This window comes from Emys orbicularis, chromosome 1 (assembly GCF_028017835.1).
Source record: "Emys orbicularis isolate rEmyOrb1 chromosome 1, rEmyOrb1.hap1, whole genome shotgun sequence".
NCBI classification, from domain to species: Eukaryota; Metazoa; Chordata; order Testudines; family Emydidae; genus Emys; species Emys orbicularis.
The window spans coordinates 152,616,492-152,638,774 of record NC_088683.1 but is presented as its reverse complement, the minus strand read 5'-3'; the positions used below and the strand labels follow the sequence as shown (position 1 = coordinate 152,638,774).

The following is a 22,283-nucleotide window of genomic DNA, read 5'->3' as shown; positions in this document are numbered from 1 at the left end:
ATTTGCTAGAGGTTTCTGGGAGCAGGATTCTCTTAGCATCAGACAGGATGTATGGAAATTTACTGAGAGTGCTGAAATTGCACTTGAACGCTGACACAACTATGTACTCTGGACATTTAACCAGAGGCTTTGTGTGTATTTGTGGTGATCTGGATGAACTATGGTCATGGTCAGTCATGTTTAAGCAAATCACCCAGAAAACATAGAATCATAGAATATCAGGGTTGGAAGGGACCTCAGGAAGTCATCTAGTCCAACCCCCTGCTCAAAGCAGGACCAATCCCCACCTAAATCATCGCAGCCAGGGCTTTGTCAAGCCTGACCTTAAAAATCTCTAAGGAAGGAGATTCCACCACCTCCCTAGGTAACCCATTCCAGTGCTTCACCACCTTCCTAGTGAAAAAGTGTTTCCTAATATCCAACCTAATCTCCCCCACTGCAACTTGAGACCATTACTCCTTGTTCTGTCATCTGCTACCACTGAGAACAGTCTAGATCCATCCTCTTTGGAACCCCCTTTCAGGTAGTTGAAAGCAGCTATCAAATCCCCCCTCATTCTTCTCTTCTGCAGACTACACAATCCCAGTTCCCTCAGCCTCTCCTCATAAGTCATGTGTTCCAGCCCCCTAATCATTTTTCTTGCCCTCCGCTGGACTCTTTCCAATTTTTCCATATCCTTCTTGTAGCATGGGGCCCAAAACTGGACACAGTACTCCAGATGCGGCCTCACCAATGTCGAATAGAGGGAACGATCATGTCCTCCATCTGCTGGCAGTGCCCCTACTTATACAGCCCAAAATGCCGTTAGTCTTCTTGGCAACAAGGGCACACTGTCGACTCATATCCAGCTTCTCGTCCACTGTAACCCCTAGGTCCTTTTCTGCAGAACTGCTGCCTAGCCATTCGGTCCCTAGTCTGTAGCAGTGCATGGGATTCTTCTGTCCTAAGCGCAGGACTCTGCACTTGTCCTTGTTGAACCTCATCAGGTTTCTTTTGGCCCAATCCCCCAATTTGTCTAGGTCCCTCTGTATCCTATCCCTACCCTCCAGCGTATCTACCACTCCTCCCAGTTTAGTGTCATCTGCAAATTTGCTGAGAGTGCAGTCCATGCCATCCTCCAGATCATTAACGAAGATATTGAACAAAACCGGCCCCAGGACCGACCCTTGGGGCACTCCACTTGATACAGGCTGCCAACTACACATGGAGCCATTGATCACTATCCGTTGAGCCCAACAATCTAGCCAGCTTTCTATCCACCTTATAGTCCATTCATCCAGCCCAAACTTCTTTAACTTGCTGGCAAGAATACTGTGGGAGACCATATCAAAAGCTTTGCTAAAGTCAAGGAATAACACATCCACTGCTTTCCTCTCATCCACAGAGCCAGTTATCTCGTCATAGAAGGCAATTAGGTTAATCAGGCATGACTTGCCCTTGGTGAATCCATGCTGACTGTTCCTGATCACTTTCCTCACCTCTAAGTGCTTCAGAATTGATTCCTTGAGGACCTGCTCCATGATTTTTCCAGGGACTGAGGTGAGGCTGACTGGCCCGTAGTTCCCCGGATCCTCCTCTTCCCCCTCCCCCCCCCCCCTTTTTTTTTTTTTTTTTTTTTTTAAAAGATGGGCACTACATTAGCCCTTTTCCAGTCATCCAGGACCTCCCCTGATCGCCATGAGTTTTCAAAGATAATGGCCAATGGCTCTGCAATCACATCCACCAACTCCTTCAGCACCCTCGGATGCAGCACATCCAGCCCCATGCATTTGTGCTCACCCAGCTTTTCTAAATAGTCCCGAAACACTTCTTTCTCCACAGAGGGCTGGTCACCTCCTCCCGATGCTGTGCTGCCCAGTGCAGCAGTCTGGGAGCTGACCTTGTTCGTGAAGACAGAGGCAAAAAAAAGCATTGAGTATATTAGCTTTTTCCACATCCTCGGTCACTAGGTTGCCTCCCTCATTCAGTAAGGGGCCCACACTTTGCTTGACTTTCTTCTTGTTGCTAACATACCTGAAGATACCCTTCTTGTTACTCTTAACATCTCTTGCTAGCTGCAACTCCAAGTGTGATTTGGCCTTCCTGATTTCACTCCTGCATGCCTGAGCAATATTTTTATACTCCTCCCTGGTCATTTGTCCAGTCTTCCACTTCTTGTAAGCTTCTTTTTTGTGTTTAAGAGCAGCAAGGATTTCACTGTTAAGTCAAGCTGGTCGCCTGCCATATTTACTATTCTTTCTACACATCGGGATGGTTTGTTCCTGCAACCTCAATAAGAATTCTTTAAAATACAGGCAACAGGTAAATGGTGAACTTAGAACATACTGACCTGGGTCAACTGACCCTCTATGATAGCAGAGCAGCAAGAGCTCAGGTGAATGATTGATGAGAAAGTAAATGTCAGTCTGTCCCTGTTGTCCCTTGCAAAAATATTAATCAGAAAAACAAGCTATGATTATGAAATGCCAACATGGCATATTTCAGGGACACTCTGAGAAAAGATTTCAGATAGAAGGCTCCTTGTTAATGTAGCAGACAAAGGCATAACAGAATTCAACTGCTGGAAACTGAAGGAAGACAAATTCAAACTAGAAATAAGGCGCAATATTTTAACAGTGAAGGTAATTAAGCATTGGAACAATTTGCCTTGGTATGTGGTGGATTCTCCATCACTTAAAAACAGTCTCTCTTTTTTAAAAGATATGCTGTAGCTCAAACAGAAGTTGCTGGACTTGATGCAGGAAGCACTGTGTGAAATTCTATGTCCTGTGTTACTCTGACTAGATGATCATAATGGCTCCTTCTGGCCCTAAAACTATGAATCAAGCAGGTGCTTCCCCCCAATCAGCACATTTTATTCCATCTTTTAAACAAAACTTGTCAACAAAACATGAAAAAAAATTAATTGCGATTAATCGCAGTTTGAATTGCACTGTTAAACAAATAAAATATCAAATGAAATTTATTAAATATTTTTGGATGTTTTTCTACATTTTCAAGTATATTGATTTCAATTACAACATAAAACACAAAGTGTACACTGCTCACTTTATATTATTTTTATTACAAATATTTGCACTGTAAAAATTATAAAAAAAAAATAGTATTTTTCAATTCACCTCATACAAGTACCGTAGTGCAATCTCTTTATCGTGAAAGTGCAACTAACAAATGTAGATTTTTTGTGTTACATAACTGCACTCAAAAAGAAAACAATGCAAAACTTTAGAGCATGAAAATATCTTGTGACACTGGCTACGACAGTGCTATGCAAACACCTGTTCTCACTTTCAGGTGACATTGTGAACAAGAAGTGGGCAGCATTATCTCCTGCAAATATAAACAAACTTGTTTGTCTGGGCGATTGATTGAACAAGAAATAGGACTGAGGGGACTTGTAGGCTCTAAAGTTTTATATTGTTTTATTTCTGAATGCAGTTATTTTTTTGTACATAATTCTACATTTGTAAGTTCAACTTTCATGATAAAAAGATTGCATTACAGTACTTGTATTAGGTGAGTTGGAAAATACTATTTCTTTTGTTTTTTACAGTGCAAATATTTGTGATAAAAAATAAATGTAACGTGAGCACTGTACAGTTTGTATTCTGTGTTATAATTGAAATCAATATATTTGAAAATGTAGAAAACATCCAAAAATATTCAAATAAATGGTATTCTATTATTGTTAAACAGTGCGATTAATCGAGATTTTTTTAATCACGCAATTAATTGCGATTAATTTTTTTAATCGCTCGACACGCTAAAAATTATATAAAGTAAAAGCTTTTTAAAATTTGTCTCCCTTGCATTTTTCTCCTTTTCCCTTCTCCACTTCATTAGCTATTTTTCTTCTTACCTGTAGTATGTTTCTTATCTTTTCCTGTCTTGTGTCTATATTGTACAACATAAAAAAAATTATACTCTTCTCTTCTTCCCCATCCCCTTCCTTTTTCTTTTCCTATATTGTTTTTTTTTTTTCTTACTTAATCCGCATTACCAACCTCTACTTTCTCCTATCTTTCCTTTCCTCCCATGTTCCCAGTTTCCTGTACTCTTGCACACTGTCTCCTGTTTCCCCCAACATGAGTCTCTCATTCTTCAGTCTTATCCATAAAAATCACACACAGGCTCTCTCTACACTTACATCGCTATGTAGAGTACATATACTGTCCACCATCCAAGTACGTGTATAAACAGCAGTGTAGACGGTGAGGCACTGCATAGGCAAGTAAAGACACACCAAAACCTTAGGGCATATACCCTACTTGGCTCTCTACACACTCAAGCAGTGCCTCCCCATCTACACTGCAATTTTAATGTCACACTGCCTCCATGCAGCCCGGAAGAGGCTCAAGCATCAGGGAGACGGAGACTGAGGCTGGGGCAAGGCAACAGGAAAAGGCTCCAGCAGCTCCCTGCTGTCTGAGCCTTTCCCCGTTGCCTCCCCCCCTTGCTGGAGTCTTTTTCCCTGTGGTAAGGAGAGGCGCCAGGAACAGGAAGATTTTGGAGCCTTTTCAGAGCTCTTCCCCCCAGTGGAGTCTTTTCTTGAGACGGGTAGCTAACACCACAGTACAGATGCAGCCTGCTTTTCACTGCACCCTGTAACTACAGATACCCTAATGCCATCACCATTGTAGACAAGACCACAGGCATTCACACAGCACACTATGCGGATTTTCCCCTCGAGGAATATACAGACTTATCTGCCATTATCCTGAAAATCCCATAAAAAACTCAAACATTCATAGATATGCAGAGGGATTACTGATATTTATATAAAAACATGTTACGATTTACAGCCATTAATATTTTTCACACTGAAAGCCTATGTAATTGCACAATATGTTACCCTTCATCTTCCCTCCCTCTCTAACATTTGACTACTCACTTATTGTGTCTTATCTTACATTAGGTCTTGTCTACACACAAGAATTCCATTAGTGTAGTAAAACCGATGCATCTTACATTGATTGCATGTGTCCACATTGTTGTAGTTGCATTGTGGTAAGATACGTTGCTTTGGGGCCTTATATTCATATAGCAGGGCTGTGCTGCATCAATTCCAGTATGGACAGACATGCCAGGGTCCCTTGCACTGCTCCTAGGCATGCTGCATTCTGAGTAATTTTTGCTCCAGATTGTGAGATACTTCCAGGAGGCCAGAGAAATTGTGGGAAGAGAGGCCTAATTCCTAAAATCTTCTCACTGTATCCTGGAATTTAACTGATGGAAGTGCCATTTCTAAACAACTCTGTCATAGTGATGGAGATATACTGTGCTCCTGTCCATTACTGAGACTGAAAAGCAGGTCTTGGAATATCTGAAAGCATGCAATGTGGTACCCATGGTGACTGAGAATTTTTGAAATTGTTTGAGAAATTCAGAGAAGGACCCAGAAATTGAATCTGCACAGACCAACAAAATCTATTCTTTGATCAACTGCCTTTGGAGGGATGCTGCTATTTGCTCCAGCCAACAAGCATTGATAATCTGGAGATTTAGGATGATGAAAGCTTCAAAACTTCAGACTGCATGAGGGCACTGATGAAGCAGGGCCAGAGACCAGAATGAGAGCACCTCTCAGCACACAGAAGTGAGTGACAATCACTATTTGGAAGCTGGCCATCACCAATTGCTACCAAATCAGTGGAAAACCATTTCAGTGATGAAAGATCCACAGTTGGAGCTGTTATGCAAAGTGTGTACAAGACTATTCAGCATTTGACACTGCATCATGTGATCAAGGTAAGTAATACAGGAGCTCTTTACTGTGTATGAAAAGATCCCAATTGTGATAGGGATCTGCTGAAAGGACCTGTGTGCCCATTCTGTTTCCCCCTCACCAGCTCTTGCCATTCAATTACTCCATGGTTCTGTAGCCTTGTTTGAAGACCCAACAGTTCACCAGCATTAACACTGGATGGGTCAAGAAAAGTTCGTGATACCAGGATCTTCAGAAATACAGCACTAGTCACAAAAATGAAACAAGAAGTTCTCTTCCCCTACTGTACTCCAGACCTGAATGAAGAAATGGAACCAACTTATTCTGGATGACCCAGCACCACCTTCTTGTTTCCCTGGCTTATAAAGGGAGCTACTGTAAATCCTGACAGGAACAGACAGACTAGTTAACTATACCCTAAGCCACTGTAGGATGGTTATAGAGCATGCATTTGGTAGGCTGAAGGGGAGGTGGAAAGGTCTGACACAGATAGACTGTTCTGCGACTCATCTTCCTTGTATTACTGCTGTATGTTGTTTTTATACATAATTTGAGACTAAAGGAGGAGTAATTGCTGATGATTGGACAGAAGAGGTGCAGAGGCTACCTGCCGAATCTGAATAGCCCAAGGTGCAATTCACTGTTGGCAATGTTGCCAGCAGAAGTGCCATGGTCAAAAATGTTCTGTGCATACACTTTGAGAACAGGAGACAGCAACGTATTATGTTTTGGTAGAATATATACTGAATTATACAATTAGCTGTATTGCAGAAGTGTCTATGATCCCAAATGAGCAATTCGGGTGCCATTGTTCTAGGCACTGTACAAACACAACAGAAAAATGGTGCCTGTCCTGAAATCTCTTCTTCTGGTTTTATGCATTTTAATGCTACTAAATAAACCTTGGCATCTGTGTTTTGAAACCAAGAACACCACTGCTGCTTTATTAAACAGTACAAATTTTATTAAACACAATCAGAACTTCAGCAACCATGCAAAGCATTCACAAACATATAACAAAATAATTTAAAGATCAAGTCTGAGACAGATAAGACACAGATTAAGTAGTTCTCCTTGTCCTGAGGATTGGATTAGTGGGAGAATGACTGGGACCATGTGGGGAAAGTGAAAAATATCCTCAATCTCAATATTCTGAAGCACAAAGATGCACCTTGCCTGTTGCTGGAGAGCATCGTTGCCCACAGTGTGCTCTCTTATTAGGGTGAGCATTTCTTCTTGCATCATCCCACCCCACCATCTCTCTCTCTTTGCTTAGATCAGCTTCAAAGAACTGTCTTCTTGTCCCACACTCTCTCAATTGCTTATCTTAACACATCCAGGCCCTCTTTGTGGCTCGTTGGGACTCCACCATAAGTTTTTTAAATTATCTCTTTATATTACTTACCTATATGGCCCTCATTACCACAGTACAGTAACTCCTCACTTAAAGTCGTCCCGGTTAACGTTGTTTCGTTGCTGATCAATTAAAGAACATGCTTGTTTAAAGTTGCGCAATGCTCCCTTAGAACATTGTTTGGCAGCCACCTGCTTTGTCCACTGCTTGCAGGAAGAGCAGCCCGTTGGAGCTAGCTGGTGGGGGCTTGGAATCAGGGTGGGCCAGAAGCCCCCCTAAGATCCCAGTGCGGCAGCCGCCCAGCAGGCTATCAATTGCCGGGCAGTTCAGCTGTCCCTCCCACAACTGCTGTGTGCTGCTCCTGGGAGCCTTCTGCTTGCTGTGCAAGGGAGGGAAGGGGAGAAGAGGAGTGCTAATGTCAGGGTGTCCCCCTCCCCCTGTTGCTGCCCCCCACTCCTTTACCCCATCTCCACAGAGCAGGAGGGAGCTTGCTGGCAGCAGCTGCTGTCTCAACTTGCTGATCTACTTAAAAAGGCAGTGTACTTAAGAGTGGGGTCAGCATACTTAAAGGGGCAATGCGCGTCTCTCTCTCTCTCACACACACACACACACACACACACACACACACACACACACACACAGGATGCGTGTCTCTGTCTCTCTCTGCCATGCTGTCTCCCCTCCCTCCATTCGTGCTGCCTTGTAGAACGTGAGGCTACATGAACAACAATGTGTTAACCCTTGAGGGCTCAGCCGAGTGCTAGTTCATCATTTAGCAGTAAGGCATTCTCTGGGAAATATCCCACCCTTTGACTCCAACACCTCAACCAAGCTTCACAATCATCATTGCTGTGTACAGTATTAAATTGTTTAAAACTTATACTGTGTGTGTGTGTGTGTGTGTGTGTGTGTGTGTGTGTGTGTGTGTGTATATATATATATATATATATATATATATATATATATATCTTTTGTCTGGCGATAAAAAATTCCCTGGAACCTAACCCCAGCTCCCCCCCATTTACATTAATTCTTATGGAGAAATTGGATTCGCTTAACATCGTTTCACTTAAAGTAGCAATTTTCAGGAACGTAACTACAACGTTAAGCGAGGAGTTACTGTATCTATATGCCTTACAATCATTAGTGGGCTTTATCTTCATAACACTCCTGTGAGGGAAGTATTATCCCTATTTGACAAATGGGGAACTGAGGCACAGAGTAGATTTATCAACTTGCCAGGGTCACACAAGAAGTCTGTAGCTGATCCAGGTATCCTGGTCCTTTCTCTTGTGCTCCAATTCATAAGGCAGCAAGCATCAGTGGAACTTTCTAGTAAGGTATGTCTATTGCAGGTACTGTTCAAAGAAACAGAGGTCAGTCAGTAACCATAGTGAATGCAGTAGATATGGAAACTCAGCACTCCCAAAAAGAAAACGTATCATTTCCCCTCCCCCAACCCCTCTTTTTTTTTTGGCCATTTTCACATTAGTTTACCATAGTTCCCCAACAACCTGGCACCCAGAGCAAGATGGTAAGCAGCCTTTAAATGCTTCCTAGAAAAAGGATGTGTATCATTATGTTGATGCCAATCTTTACTTTAACAGTTTGATAGAGTGCGGGAAAATGATGCATTATATGGGACTTATTTAGAACTCCAGTTACACCATCGCAGGCAGTCCTGGCCTTGGAACACATTACTCTGATGCAGAGTCCCAAAAGGCAAAGGAAGACATTATTCAAGATGGCTAGAGGTTAGCCAGGGAGACTGCAAGGTTTTCTGCTGAGGTGGTTCTGCCAGATTTGCTGCTTGATAAATGAGAAAATGTATCCTGACATAGAATGGAAGGGATGGGGAAACATGCACTGCCTAAATGTGCATACCAAATTAGAACGCCTCTTGTCCCAGAAATTCTCTGATATGCCAGGAGACATGAAAAAATCAGGATTAAAAATAAATCATCTCTGAAAACCTGTGATACACTGCACTAACAGGTTTAAGTGAGTTACTCGGATATGTTAACCAATAATGCCGATGAATCATTGAACCCCCTTTTTTTGCGCAGAAGTACTGTAATTTTCCATGGACTTGCTGGATTATACTGTTATGCATGCAGTTAAACCAAAGGCTCGAGACAGTGAATGACATTGCTTATGATGCTGTATTAAACATGATGTTTTAATATAACTGAAAAGATGCAATTATATTACTGTACTTTTAGCTATGTATGTATTGCTGGACGGCACAGAGGCTGGCAGATATTGTGTTCAAGCTTTGTGCTCTCAAAATTGCTTCTATATTTATGTTATGACACATCATGGGCCATTTGTGCTGGAATTATTTTTTTGCTGCTGCTGTTTGCCATTTTGTACCCAACCACATGGCTCAATGGGGGAAGAAAAAATGAAAGTGTCAGGAATTGAACACGGGAGAGTGGTGGCAGGAGGAGATGGGTGTGTGTGGAGAAAGGAGGAGAGGTTGGGGCAAGTGGTCTCAGCAGCATTTTGGAAGGTGTGGGATGGGGGTGGAGCAGAGCAATGAGGAGGAGAAATGGAGAGGTTTCCAAATGACATAGCTATATTTACCCATTTACAAAAGCAAAAGGTGGCAAAGCAAACCTTGGAGAAAGTCCACCTCCCTCTCCCACCCCCCCCCCCCACAAAAAAGAAGCTACAATGATTATGTATTACAATAAAAACTTACTGGCTGAGGGCCCCTCATCTCCCTAGTATGCTGTCTCCGTTGTCGTCTGAGAGGCAGATGTATCCTAGTATCTGCATCTGGAGCAGGTCCTGACTGATGGCCTCCAGGACAATGCCATGAGTATCAAGCAGCTTCTGAGTAGACACGTCAGTGCTAGCCTCCTATTGCTCTATCTCATCATGGCTGTCAGCACTCTTCTGGGGAGCCTCCAGACAGGGTCAACACTGTTTGCAAGCAACCTATGTTGAATGATGGGCAGGGTGGATTTGATTTAAATCAAATTGATTTAAATCATGATTTAAATCACTAGTCAGGAAGACTTGATTTAATCATGGATTTGTACATAAAAGTGCATTCTTGTTGGTTGTTTTACCCTTAATACATATTCTTCACAACTCAGAGATAGATGTAGGTTTCATTTTTAGAAGGTACACACTATAAATTTTTTAAGTGATTTATTTTGAAAACTTTTCAGATTAGTTTTACAGCTATATGAGAAAATGAATGATTGGTTATTTCATTTACTAAACGTAACTGAAACAGATATTTATGAAGTCAGTGGGAGGTGAACTATCTCCAATTTAACAGGTTAATCATTAATATTTGGAGGATTTTCTTGCCATGCTGTATTAGGAGGAAAACATCACCAGACAGATATTTAAATTGTTTTATTTAACTAAAACAACGACATTATATATTCTGGATTTTTTTCTTCCACAGCAAACATATAATATTTTAACAAAACAAGCATATGAATTTTTTTAATTTAGTTAAACATTCAAGTTTTTTAAAAAAAGTTTATTTTTTAACTAAAATAGTTAAATGAAATATTTAAAAAAAAATTAAATCGACTGTGTCAGCCAGGTCAACATGAGAAACTTAAACTATTGGCTTCTGCAGTTAACTCAGTCGTCTTCACCTTCATTTTCCTGTTTGTTCATAATGTGGAAAAGAAAAAGAAGCTTTCCTGCTTTTTCAGGTCCCAAACGATTTCTCAATTTGGAATGAATTAGTCCAAAGGAAGAAAATATTCTTTCTACAGCGGCAGAAGAAGCTACTGCTGTTAAAAGTGAGATTATCACTTCAACAGTCTCTGAATCCAAGTGCTTAGTGACTTCCACCAGTTCAATGGTGTGACCTTCTTTAAAATATCATCAGCAAACATATATTTCTTGAATGGTTCACCCTTAGCTCAGAAGTTTATTATAGTTGGCATTATTGAGGGATGATTGCTGGATGTCCATGTCATAGCCAACTCCTCTTCTTCGGCAGTTAAGGCTTGACCCTGGTACCGAGTATTGAGAATATCTGCAAGAAAATGAACTGGAGATAGTGCTTGTCCCATTCATTTTTTTAGTGCTTGTAATTTAACTCTGTCATTGCACGTTTCTCTTTTTAAGATCTCAATTCCTTCCAAATTTCAACAGTGTCAGCAATAAAACAGCTATTTCCCTGCATTTTGTTCAAGGCTCCAGAAATAGACGTCAGGGTACTCGGCATGTGTTCAACATTTCTCTTAAGCCCCATGTTGAGAACTTTGGCTGTGACAGTGCCATCTATTTTTTCACGATTTTGTTCACAAACTCATCAGATTAGGCCAGTTCTTGACACAGTGCTCAAAACAGTCCACTACTGAGTTCCATCACATGTCTTGTGGGAGAGTTAGCTTGGTTCCTCCCACTTTTTTCAGAGCAGCTGCTGCAAAGTGGTCGTTACGGAAGTATTTTGCAATTTCAACAACATTACCCTTTATTTCTGGAACACTGAAGTCTTTGGCTAGGAGGTGCATCAAATGAGCACTGCAACTGTATGTTATTAGCTTGGGACTCTCTTCACTCTCTTCTAAATAATTTCTTCTCATCTTGGATACATTTGCAGCATTGTCTGTGACCAAGCTGCGTACTAGACATCTGATTTTCCCCCCCCACAGTTTGTTATAGCTTTTACTGCTACTTCTTATAAGTATTCTGCTGTGTGTGCATTTCCTGATGTATCAATTGTTTCTGTAAGGAAGACATTCCCTTCTTCTGTTGTCACACAAGCACATACAACAGGATCATTGTGGACATTACTCCACCCACTGAGACTCAGGTTAACAATTTTACCCTCTAGACCTTTTGCACACTGCTCAATTTCTCTTTCATACACTTTATCCAGCAATTTGCCTGCAACATCTGCTCTGTTGGGTGCACTGTATACTAGTCTTAATAACTGAACCATGTTAATGAAGTGTGGGTTCTCAATCATATGGAAAGGAGCATTTGTTGCATAAACAAACTGGGCAATTTTTTCATCAATTACCTCTTTTTGTAATCTGCTGGTTCGTATCACAAACTTATCTATGGTTGTTTCTGGATGATGGAGATTTTTTTTTTCTTTTTTGCTACCAGTGATATACTGTGGCTATGTGACATACATGATGTGACTGAAACACTATCATTGGCAGATAACTCCGAAACTATAGAAAATGATGGTGATCTTGAAGGTGGATAGTCTTCAGAATCCTGTATGTTGAGGATGGAGTCTCCTAAACAAAATAAGTCAATGCAGTTATTTAATTATTATTACCATACTGCTCATTTAGTATTACTCATTGCATTCACTGACACTCAGTATTACTTTAAAGGTGAAATTGTAAAAGGAAGATCTGCCTATTTCAGCGAGTTATTTTTTATCACAACTGCATCTAAAATGATAGTACCACAGAGTAACAACTATATTTTTTGCTCAAACATGAAAATTCAAGAATAGTCCAGAAGGAAGACATGTAGTCCTTAAGAAAGAAGTATGAAATAAAAACGTTTACCAACCTGAAGATCCTGCATGTTCAGACATGTTCCTTTTATCATCTTCAACGCAGCTTCCTCCTGAGAAGGAACACTTCACATAATGTTGTTTCATTCGGGCAACCAGGCCTTGCATTTCTTTGTTGCACTGTTTGCATTTTGCACACATGCCTGTCTTACCCACAGGTAGAGGAACTTCATTAAAATATTCCCAAACTGGGTCTCTTTTATGGCCTGCGGCCATTAGAGGTTTTCCCTTCTAGTGAGAGAATGGTATGGTAGATCTCAAATCAATGAAGACTACACTCAGAAAGACCTCAAGACTTCTGGAATATGCTACTCAAACAGTTTCACTTTTGTTTCTACTGCCTGTCCCTCCCTTCTCACATTTATCTCCAGACCTCTTCTCCTTGTCCAGATCTATTCCGCCCCCAACAATCTTCTATTCATTGAACTTTTTGAAACTTTGCACTTTTAGAGAGAGGAAAGGGATTGACTCTGTGTACACAAATTTGCAGAGGGACAATAATGTTGAGATCTGTTATTTCTCACCTCTATTTATTTTATTTATTTATTTAAAAACATTTTTGCTGTTAACAAGCATGTTATCTCTGGAGACACAAATCCACAGTTTGAGAACTGCAAACCTAAGCATCTCTGATGTTCTCTTCTAGACTGAGCACTGAGTCCCATTGGGTAGATAGAAAGAGTAACCTAAGTAATCTATACAGAAGCCCCTGGAACCCCATAAGATTGGGTCCCTAATCCATGAACTATTGGAACTCATTTACAAAACTTTTCTTAAACATTACATGACTCATACTCAAACATTGTCTCATACTATAGAATTAGAATTTATAATCCCTATTCCATGATGAAATTTTTTGAGCTATAATGTATCTTTAGATAAGTTTTTTCCTCAAAAAGCATTTTATCAAAAAAATCCAATTTAAATATTAAAATACAATTTAAAAAAAAAAATCACTGATTTTTATCCACCCTGATGATGGGCTTCTTGGAGTTTGTGTGGGCATTTCCACAGCTGCCCTTGTGATCTCTTTGATAGCTTTGTCACAGCTCCTTACCCTTCACTCTACACTGTTATTCAGAAAGTAGCCCAGTTCTACCACCTGTCAAGGCACCTTGGATCTCTTTGCATCCTGGTTCAATTTTCCCAGAGGGGTCAAATCTGTTGTGACCATTGTAGTGTGAGACAGCAGTAGGAGAACTATTTGCCATGGAAGTGAAACAAGTCCCTGCTGCACTACACAGATTTAACTCCCACTGGTGCAGACTTGCTATGGATAGAAACATTTCCATCAGTGGACATCTAGAGAAGCATGGGTGGGAGGAAATGCGTGTGTGTGGATGCACAGCAGTTCCCTCCAATATAAGGGCAATTTCACCAGTGGAACTTTCATGTGTACATAGGGCCTTGGATAATATGCTCTTCAGGGCAGGGATCATATCTTCTTATTGTACATGTTTGTACAGTGCCTAGCACAATGAGGCTACAGTCCTCAAGGGTCCTTTGGTTGCTACAAAAATCACATTCTTGTGCCATCCACTTGCCCCCCAAGATTACACTCATTTGACACCCCCTACAAAATCTCTAACAGTCACTCGTCTCATGCATCCCAGTCAAAAAAATGTCACGTTCTCTGGCCTTCCTACCCCAAAAATCAAGCAAACGCAAACAGCACACACACAGACTGCCTCTACACATAAGGGACTTGTTACACAGGCTCTTCTAAGAGTCCACATACATACACACAAGCTCCTCTCGGAGCTCCTTCCCCCTCCCCCAGCCTTCTCTCTCCCAACCGTCACCCCAGACTCTTCCTTTCCCAAGTTCTTTCTCTGATCTCCCTCCTTTTTCCTCCCTCTCTATTACCCACGGCTTCCTTAGTGCAGGGGAGGAGAAAGTGCTTCACTATCTAGCTTCCTCCTCCCATTACAGGATCTGATAGCTACAGCATAGCAGATCCAGCTTCTGCAATAGTGGAGGCAGGGGACAAAAAATGGTTTAGGACAGTGGCTCTCAAACTTTTTTACTGGTGACCTCTTTCACATAGCAAGCCTTTGAGTGCGACCCCCCTTATAAATTAAAAACACCTTTTTATATATTTAACACCATTATAAATGCTGGAGCAAAGCGGGATTTGGGGTGGAGGTTGACAACTCACGACCCCCCATGTAATAACCTCGTGACCCCCTGAGGAGTCCCGACCCCCCCGTTTGAGAACCCCTGGTTTAGGACATTAAATGGAGATAAAAAGCTGCAGGAGGACATGTTTTAGGGAAGTGGGGAGAAGCCTTTTCATTTTTAACTCCTCTGATATTGGACAGAGTTGAAGGAAGGGGACACACAGACATCACCAGAGAGGAAGAAAGCTGAAGAGGCATGTTCCTCCTTTACCACCACCTCCGTTGCATCTATGTTTTCATGGCGTGTAGCTGCTTCACCACGATGAAGTTAGTTGCTGGAGGACATGCTCAGTTCAAATGTGTCTGTCTGTGAATAGGCTCAGCGAAGCTGGGGCATGCTCAGTACAGACACAACAGTCACATTTTTTTAAACAGCAAGCCTAGCATGCTCTGCAGAGTATAATACAAACTGCAAATGGAGATGTTTTTACAGTTTTATAATTTTTTCAGTTTTCACAGGGACAGCAAGACGTGAGTCTCTGACCCTAGAACCATCCCCTCTGCCAAATTTTAAGTGCCTGCTGCAAACCACAGAGGTGTTAGAGCTGAAAAATATTTTTACAGTGGGAAGTGTTAGGCAACCCACATATTACACACATAAAACAGCATTAAAAGAACATGCAACCTTAATTCTGGCATTTCCTAACTTCTGGAAGCTTGACTTTGAAACCTTAATGTTCTTATAAGAAGGTTTTTTTAATGGGTAATTTCCTAAATTTTTAAAAAAGTAAACTGAAAAAAAAACCAACAAATTTCATCATGTGATATATTGACACCCACATGGCTCATCAGCAGGGTTAAAACCTTTAAATCCACTGCACAGACCTCTAGCACCTGAGCTAAGCAGTAACTGACAGCAATAGTAGGTTGTCGTCCTCTACATGGATTGATGCAGAAGGGGTACAAGACACTTTGCCAGTGGGTTTCACAGCAATTTGCTGACAGCAAACGAATGGCGAGAGCCAGGAATCTTGGGTTCCAGTCCAGCTTCTGGAAAGTGTGCACTCCGGTGGTCACAGAGCCTTCTGTTCCTATGCCTTCCAACCTGTCCTTGTCTAGTCCTCTCTTTGTTCCAGTGCCAGTCAGTCCTAGTCCTTTCCTCTGAGCTCCGGTTGTGAGCCCTAGTCCCTTGTAAAATCCGTTTCTTTCCCTCTTCACCACTCCACACTGGCTCCCAGTCTTCCTCCCTTCCCCCACACATACCTTGGCTGAGCCTTCCCTTTCCCCAGTATCTTTGCCCAGCTAGTCTTAGTTCTCCCGCCATACCCTGGCTCCTCATGAGCTTTGTCTCTCCTGCCCCTGGCTCAGTATCTATAACCAGCTAATCCCAGTTTTCCTGCCAAATTTACTCTCCCCAAGTCTGGTTCTTGTCCTGTCTGCTTTAAATTCAGGCAACTTCCTTCTCCACACTGCCTGGGCCCAGCAGGGAAAGAATTGAGACCGCAGGGGAGAGTCTCTCTGCTCTTAGTTCCAGTACCACACTGGCCCACAGCAGCCAAGAGTGGCAATTGCAGGGAAGTGCTGTTTGGCCCCTGCAGCCCCAAGCTAGAGCATACTCAGTACTGAAAGAATTTTCAGAGAATTTAGCTTTTAAGTTCCAACAAGTTTATACTGAGCATGTGCAAACAGATTTCCCCCCAAAAAGCTTGTAACTTGGCCATACAGTAACTCCTCACTTAAAGTCGTCCCGGTTAACGTTGTTTTGTTGTTACGTTGCTGATCAATTAGGGTACATGTTCGTTTAAAGTTGTGCAATGCTCCCTTCTAATGTCGTTTGGAAGCCGGCTGCTTTGTCCACTGCTTGCAGGAAGAGCAGCCCGTTGCAGCTAGCTGGTGGGGGCTTGGAACCAGGGTGGACCAGCAGCTCCTCTATCAGCTCCCCGCTCCCCTAAGTTCCCTGTGCAGCAGCTGCCCAGCAGGCTATCAATTGCCCCTCCCCGCACTGCCATGTGCTGCTCCTGCCCTCTGCCTTGGAGCTGCTCCCCGAGACTCCTGTTTGCTGTGCGGGGAGGAGGGGAGGAAGAGGGGGGGCTAATGTCAGGGTGTCCCCCTTCCCGCTTACCCCATCTTCCATAGAGCAGGGGGGACACAGGACAGGGCTCAGGATGGAGAGAGCTTGCTGGCAGCAGCTGCGGTCTCAGCAAGCTGATCTAATTAACAAGGCAGTGTACTTAAGAGTAGGGTCAGCTTACTTAAAGGGGAAATGCGCATCACACACACACACACACACACACACACACACACACACACACACACACACACACACAGAGTCTGTCTCTGTCTGTGATGCTGTCTCCCCTCCCTCCATTCCTTCTGCCTTGAAGAGTGCCTTGAGGGCTCAGCCAATTGCTAGTTCATCATCAGTAGCAGTAAGGCTCTGACTCCTCCACCTCAACCAAGCTTCACAATCATCATCACTGTGTACCAGTATTAAATTGTTTGTTTAAAACTTATAGTGAGTGTGTATGTGTGTGTGTGTGTGTGTATATATATATATATATACACACACACACACACACACATACACATATACAGACATATACACACACACACACAAATATAAATAAGAGAGAGAGAGAGACTTTTGTCTGGTGAAAAAAAATTTCCCTGGAACCTAACCCCCTCATTTACATTAATTCTTATGGGGAAATTGGATTCACTTAACATCGTTTCACATTTTTCAGGACCATAACTACAACGTTAAGTGAGGAGTTACTGTATTTGGGTCAATTTTCTCCAGGATGGCAAAAGGCACAATCCTGACAACCAGGGCAACTTCCCTGCCAAATTTCAAGTCCCTACCCTAACACATGCTAGCACTAGCTAAAGAATAGGTTGCTAACATATCTTTTTTAAATATGGCAAAACATTTTCTCTGAAGCAACTGAACTACTTTGGCTGAAATTAAAAAAAAAAAAAAAAAAAAAAAAATCAGCTCACAAGACTTCCCCCCCCCCGCCCAAAATGGATCAAGTTTGGTAAAGTCATAAGCAACTGAAAGCGAGGGTCTTATAATGAGAAGTATCAGGCAAGCTTAAAAGATGGTGCTACCAGCTTCACCTATAAAATTACCATTTTCTCTATAACAAAAAACAAGCAAGGAAAATGTTAAAACAGCTATGCAAATAAAAATAACCAGCTATAACAAACACCATACAAATATAAGAAAAATCATAAATATAGTGGAATTTAGGTCACCACCCCCCTCTCCACCCATATATTGAAATGAAAAACACTGAAAACCATCCACTCTCCTTTATCGCTTCCCAAGGGGGGGAGGGGGGGAGAGGCATGGGGAGTGGAGAGAAATATGCTTTTTGTCAATTATAGGAGATAGAACTTGAAATCTAACTACTTTCTCTCTTCTTTACTCAAACCATCACTAAAGTCACAGAGAAGTCACGGGCAACAAAGAAAAATTCATGGAAGCCCGTGACCTGTCCGTGACTTTTACTAAAAATATCCATGACAAAATGGGAAGCTCAGCTGCAGGGTCCGCGCACACCCCCAGCTGCCAGGCATCTGTGAGGGCCCGCTCAGAGCTCCGGGGGCCCCCACCGCCAAGCAGCGGGGGTACCCCACAGCTCCCAGCCGCCAAGGGCTGAAGTCATGGAGGTTGCTGGAAGTCAAGAGATTCCGTGACTTCTGAAACCTCCATGAAAGAATCATATCCTTAACCATCACCCACACCAATGCCAGCTGTATGGCTGTCAGCTCTTGCAGGAGCCTGGCACAAACAATCTGCTTTCTGAACATAACAGCAGCCATACTGGGTCAGACCAATGGTCCATCTAGCCCGATATCCTGTCTTCGGACAGCAGCCGGTGCCAGATGCTTCAGAATGAAGACACCAGGCAATCATCGAGTGTCCACTCCCACTCATAGGTTTTGGGACACCCAGAGCATAAGGTTGCATCCCCAACCATCTTGGCTAATAGTCATTGACGGACCTGTCCTCCATGAACTTATCTAGTGTTTTTTTTTTTAAACGTTATAGTCTTGGCCTTCACAACATCCTGTGGCAACAAGTTCCACGGGTTGAATGTGCAGTATGGGGCAGGGGGAACAAAGCTAAAAAAATACACCGTCCCCCCAACATATCAACCGCGATGAAAGGAGAGGTCAGCAGGGAAAGGATGCAAACGAGAAGGTGCAGAAGAGGAAGCAGCCAGCAGCCCCACCCCTACCCCGAGGCGGGATCTGGCGCCGAGAGCAGGTGTGTGGGACTGACCCAGACCACAGCGAGCCGGGCTCCAGAGACCACAGGAAGAGCAGGAACCGCGAACAGCTCCGCAACACCAGGGCGAGTCCGCCACCCCAGGAGCGCGGGGAAGGGGCCACAGCGCCAGCGCCGCGCTTTAATCCCCGTCGCCGCCGCGCACTGGAGCTAGCCGGGCTCGGTCCGCGCCACAGCGCCCTGGGCGGGACTGCGCGCGCTTGGAGCTGTCTGGCCCAGCCCCAGAAGCCCGCGCGCCGCTTCACCCCGAGCCGAACCCGCTCCCACCAAGAGCCGCCCCAGGCAACGACCCTCCCGGCAGGAGCCAGCCCCGCCCCGGCTCTTACTATCCAGGTAGTGCTCCAGGTACATCCCCGCCGCCATCTTGAGCCTCAAACACAGACACTTCCGGCCGGGGCCGGAAACCGGGTAACTTCTGTCCTTCCGTCCAACAAGGCGTCACTTCCTCCCCTACTCGAAAGTACTTCCGTGTAGAACAGGGCCGCTTCCGGCTGCGTGAGGCGCCGCTTTGAATTATTGCTTGTTCCGGATTCCGCAACGGCTCGGCTGGCCCGCATCGGCAGGGGGTGGGAGCGCGCGCGCACGCGGGGCTGTGATCTCAGAGTCCGTTCATGGGCGATAACGGCACATGCTGAGACACGCATCCGTCAGAGCGACGCGGCCGCGGGGCAGGCGGGACGGGCCCGGCTCCGCGCCGCAGGCCTGAGGGAGCCGCGGACGGTCAGACCCGAGGCGAGTCGCCGGAGCTGGGCCGGCGGGGATCGCGCGCAAGCGGGTCCCGGGGCGGAGGAGGCCGCAGGACCGCTCGGCTGAGACGCACAGTAGAGCAGCCGGTGACCGGCTTATACTAGGTCCGGGAGGGATTAAGGTCAGAGGGGCCAAGTCGGGTGCGAGGCTGGGACAGCAGCACGGGGTGGGGGAGGCGGGTAGCAAGGGCCCCGCTCCCCGGAGGACCATGGAAGTGTAAAGACTTTTAAGGACCTGGGCCCCAGCCCGGGGCGGAAAAGAGGTTGTTTACATGGACCCGTTACTGGCCTGCTGCTGCAACGTGCGGATGCGCTGCCCGGTCATTTCCAGGAGCAACGCCTTGTCCAGCTAGCGGCGCAGAGGGTGCTAATGATGGGAAAGAAAAGGAAAGTTCAGTCCAGACTGGTCTGGTATCCAGTCACAATCAGAAACAACTGTGTGCATGTCGGGATTCATCTCAGGCCCTCCCAGGCTCCAGGAGGGCTAGTTTTCATCGGACTAAAGAGCCCTGCCCTGGCAACACTGGGGAAGAGAGTGGAAATATCTCCCTATTACTTCCAGGGGGAGCGCTCACAAAAGTGTTGGAGACCCTGACAGCACAGGGAGAGGAAGAACGCAGGACCGAGAGTAGAGGATGGGAATGATTTCCTAGCCTCAGCAGTGAGCACTATCACCAGGGTGGGACTGGTGCCAGGGATGTTGTTCTCACCTTGTGACCCTGGCTCATGCCCTCCAGGAGCAGTGTATTTAGTTGGTTCAGACAGTGGATGATTCAGTCATTGCCTCTTAATCAATGGTTTGATCTGAGGATGGGTAGGGATTTACCATTAATACAGGAAATGGATTGAATGGAGCTGTTACCTTGTGGGGGGGGAAGAGAGGAGGGCAGACAATAAGATACCAACTGACATAGCCTAGCTATCAATGCAACCCAGCCAGACCCTGAGGCAGCCTGGGGGCTTTTGCTTACCTTTTTGCAGACCACATGTTTTGGCTGCTCCAAATGTACTTTACTCCAGGCACAAGTTCTCTGCACTCACATCTTTGAGGTCTGTCTCTTAGATAGAAATTTGAAATTATTCCCCAATCATTCATCTCTTCATAGTCACTTTACAGGAGACCCAGTGCAGCTGTCATATCCCTTTACCAGCTCTCTACTAATTCCAAGGTGCCCCGGGAACTAAGTGTCTCTTCCCTCTACACCAATGGCAGCCAATGAGCTTTTTGCTCGTCACAAGGAGGAAAGGGTGTTTACAGAAATATGAAAGAAGAAAAGTCCCAAGGACAGAAGAGGAGACCAAGAGGAAAATATGAAATGTACAAAAGGGGATTTATATGTGGCCATCCAGCTGCTCCTTTGGGGATGGGAGATAAGAGGCTCAGAAAAATATAAAGGGGGTGAATACAGACAAAACAGGAGGCTATTGAGAGGGTAACTACAGCAACAGGTGGAATATGTGTATGGGAAATGGGATGCAATACCTTTTCTTCAAGGGTTTGAAATTCCAACTTTTTATTAAAGTACAAGAATCATGAATCCTATTCAGGTCACAGGGGCTGCCAGGGAAACATTAACACAGCCATGTCATTTGTCATTTAATAAAAAGAATCAGTAAGTCAGTAGAGTAAGCCCTTGGGGCTGCTCAAGACCTCAAAGACACCAGTAGTACTTGCCTCACAGAACTTAATCTACACAGTACAATGCCTGCTGCATTTCAGATTCAGTAAAATAAAGGCTCCAAAAGGAACAAAAATAAACTTTGGGGTAAGCAGGACATCTGAATATTGTGTGTGTAACTAATGCAATGGTGGGCAGAGGGGAAAGGCCTGGAGAGGTGGATGACTGATTGAGAGACTGAATGGCTATAGACTCAATGGTTCTCAATTTTTTTTTTTTCACGGACCACTTGAAAATTGCTGAGGGTCTCGGCGGACAACTTAATGATCTTTCCCAATGTTGTTGTACCATTAGCTTTCTATTGTAAAGCGCTTTGGATAAAAGCGCTATATAATAAAAACTTAATAATTGTTTTTTTATTCTATAAATAAAAGCACACAACTCATATTTTAATATCAGTAGTCTTACCTTTCTAATGTGATGAATGTGCCCTCTCTTCCCCCACCGCGGCAGCCCCCAAGCTGGGGTTGGGAAGGAGGGGGGCCTCTCCCCCGCCACAGCAGGCACAGAGCTGAGGCTGGGAAGGAGGGCCGTCTCTCTCCGGCAGCCGCAGCCCTGGAGCTGGGGAAAGTTGCCTCTTTCTCTGGCTGCCGCAGCCCTGCACATCCCAAATTCCCCCCACCCCCTCTTCTCATCCCATTACCCCCTCTCACCTACCTCCTATTCCCCCCAAGGCCACCATCTCACCTTACATGTGTGTCTTCTCCAGGGTCCAGGCACCTAATTAGCGGAGCCACGCCGGTGTGGCTCCGCTAATTAGGTGGGTGGCCCTTCATTCTGTTGTGTGCGGCCGCCCAAGCACACACCTTAGAAGGAACTATCTGCGGTCCACCTGAATGGAGAT

General features: G+C 44.2%; 1 protein-coding gene across 4 annotated transcripts in view; it reads right to left on the bottom strand.

Annotated features, from left to right (window-relative positions):
* ING4 (inhibitor of growth family member 4) overlaps positions 1–19,408 on the bottom strand; it is a 40,995-nt gene extending 21,587 nt beyond the window's left edge. For 2 of the 4 annotated variants that reach the window (XM_065406756.1, XM_065406764.1), the window contains exon 1: positions 19,341–19,408. In XM_065406756.1, coding sequence (XP_065262828.1) covers positions 19,341–19,377 — 37 coding nt within the window. In that variant the 5' untranslated portion in view covers positions 19,378–19,408. Of the gene's footprint in view, positions 1–1,779; positions 1,819–19,340 lie in introns of those variants that run through there. The other 2 variants (XM_065406772.1, XM_065406780.1) reach the window with 2 other exon arrangements.
* Positions 19,409–22,283: the final 2,875 nt, after the last annotated feature.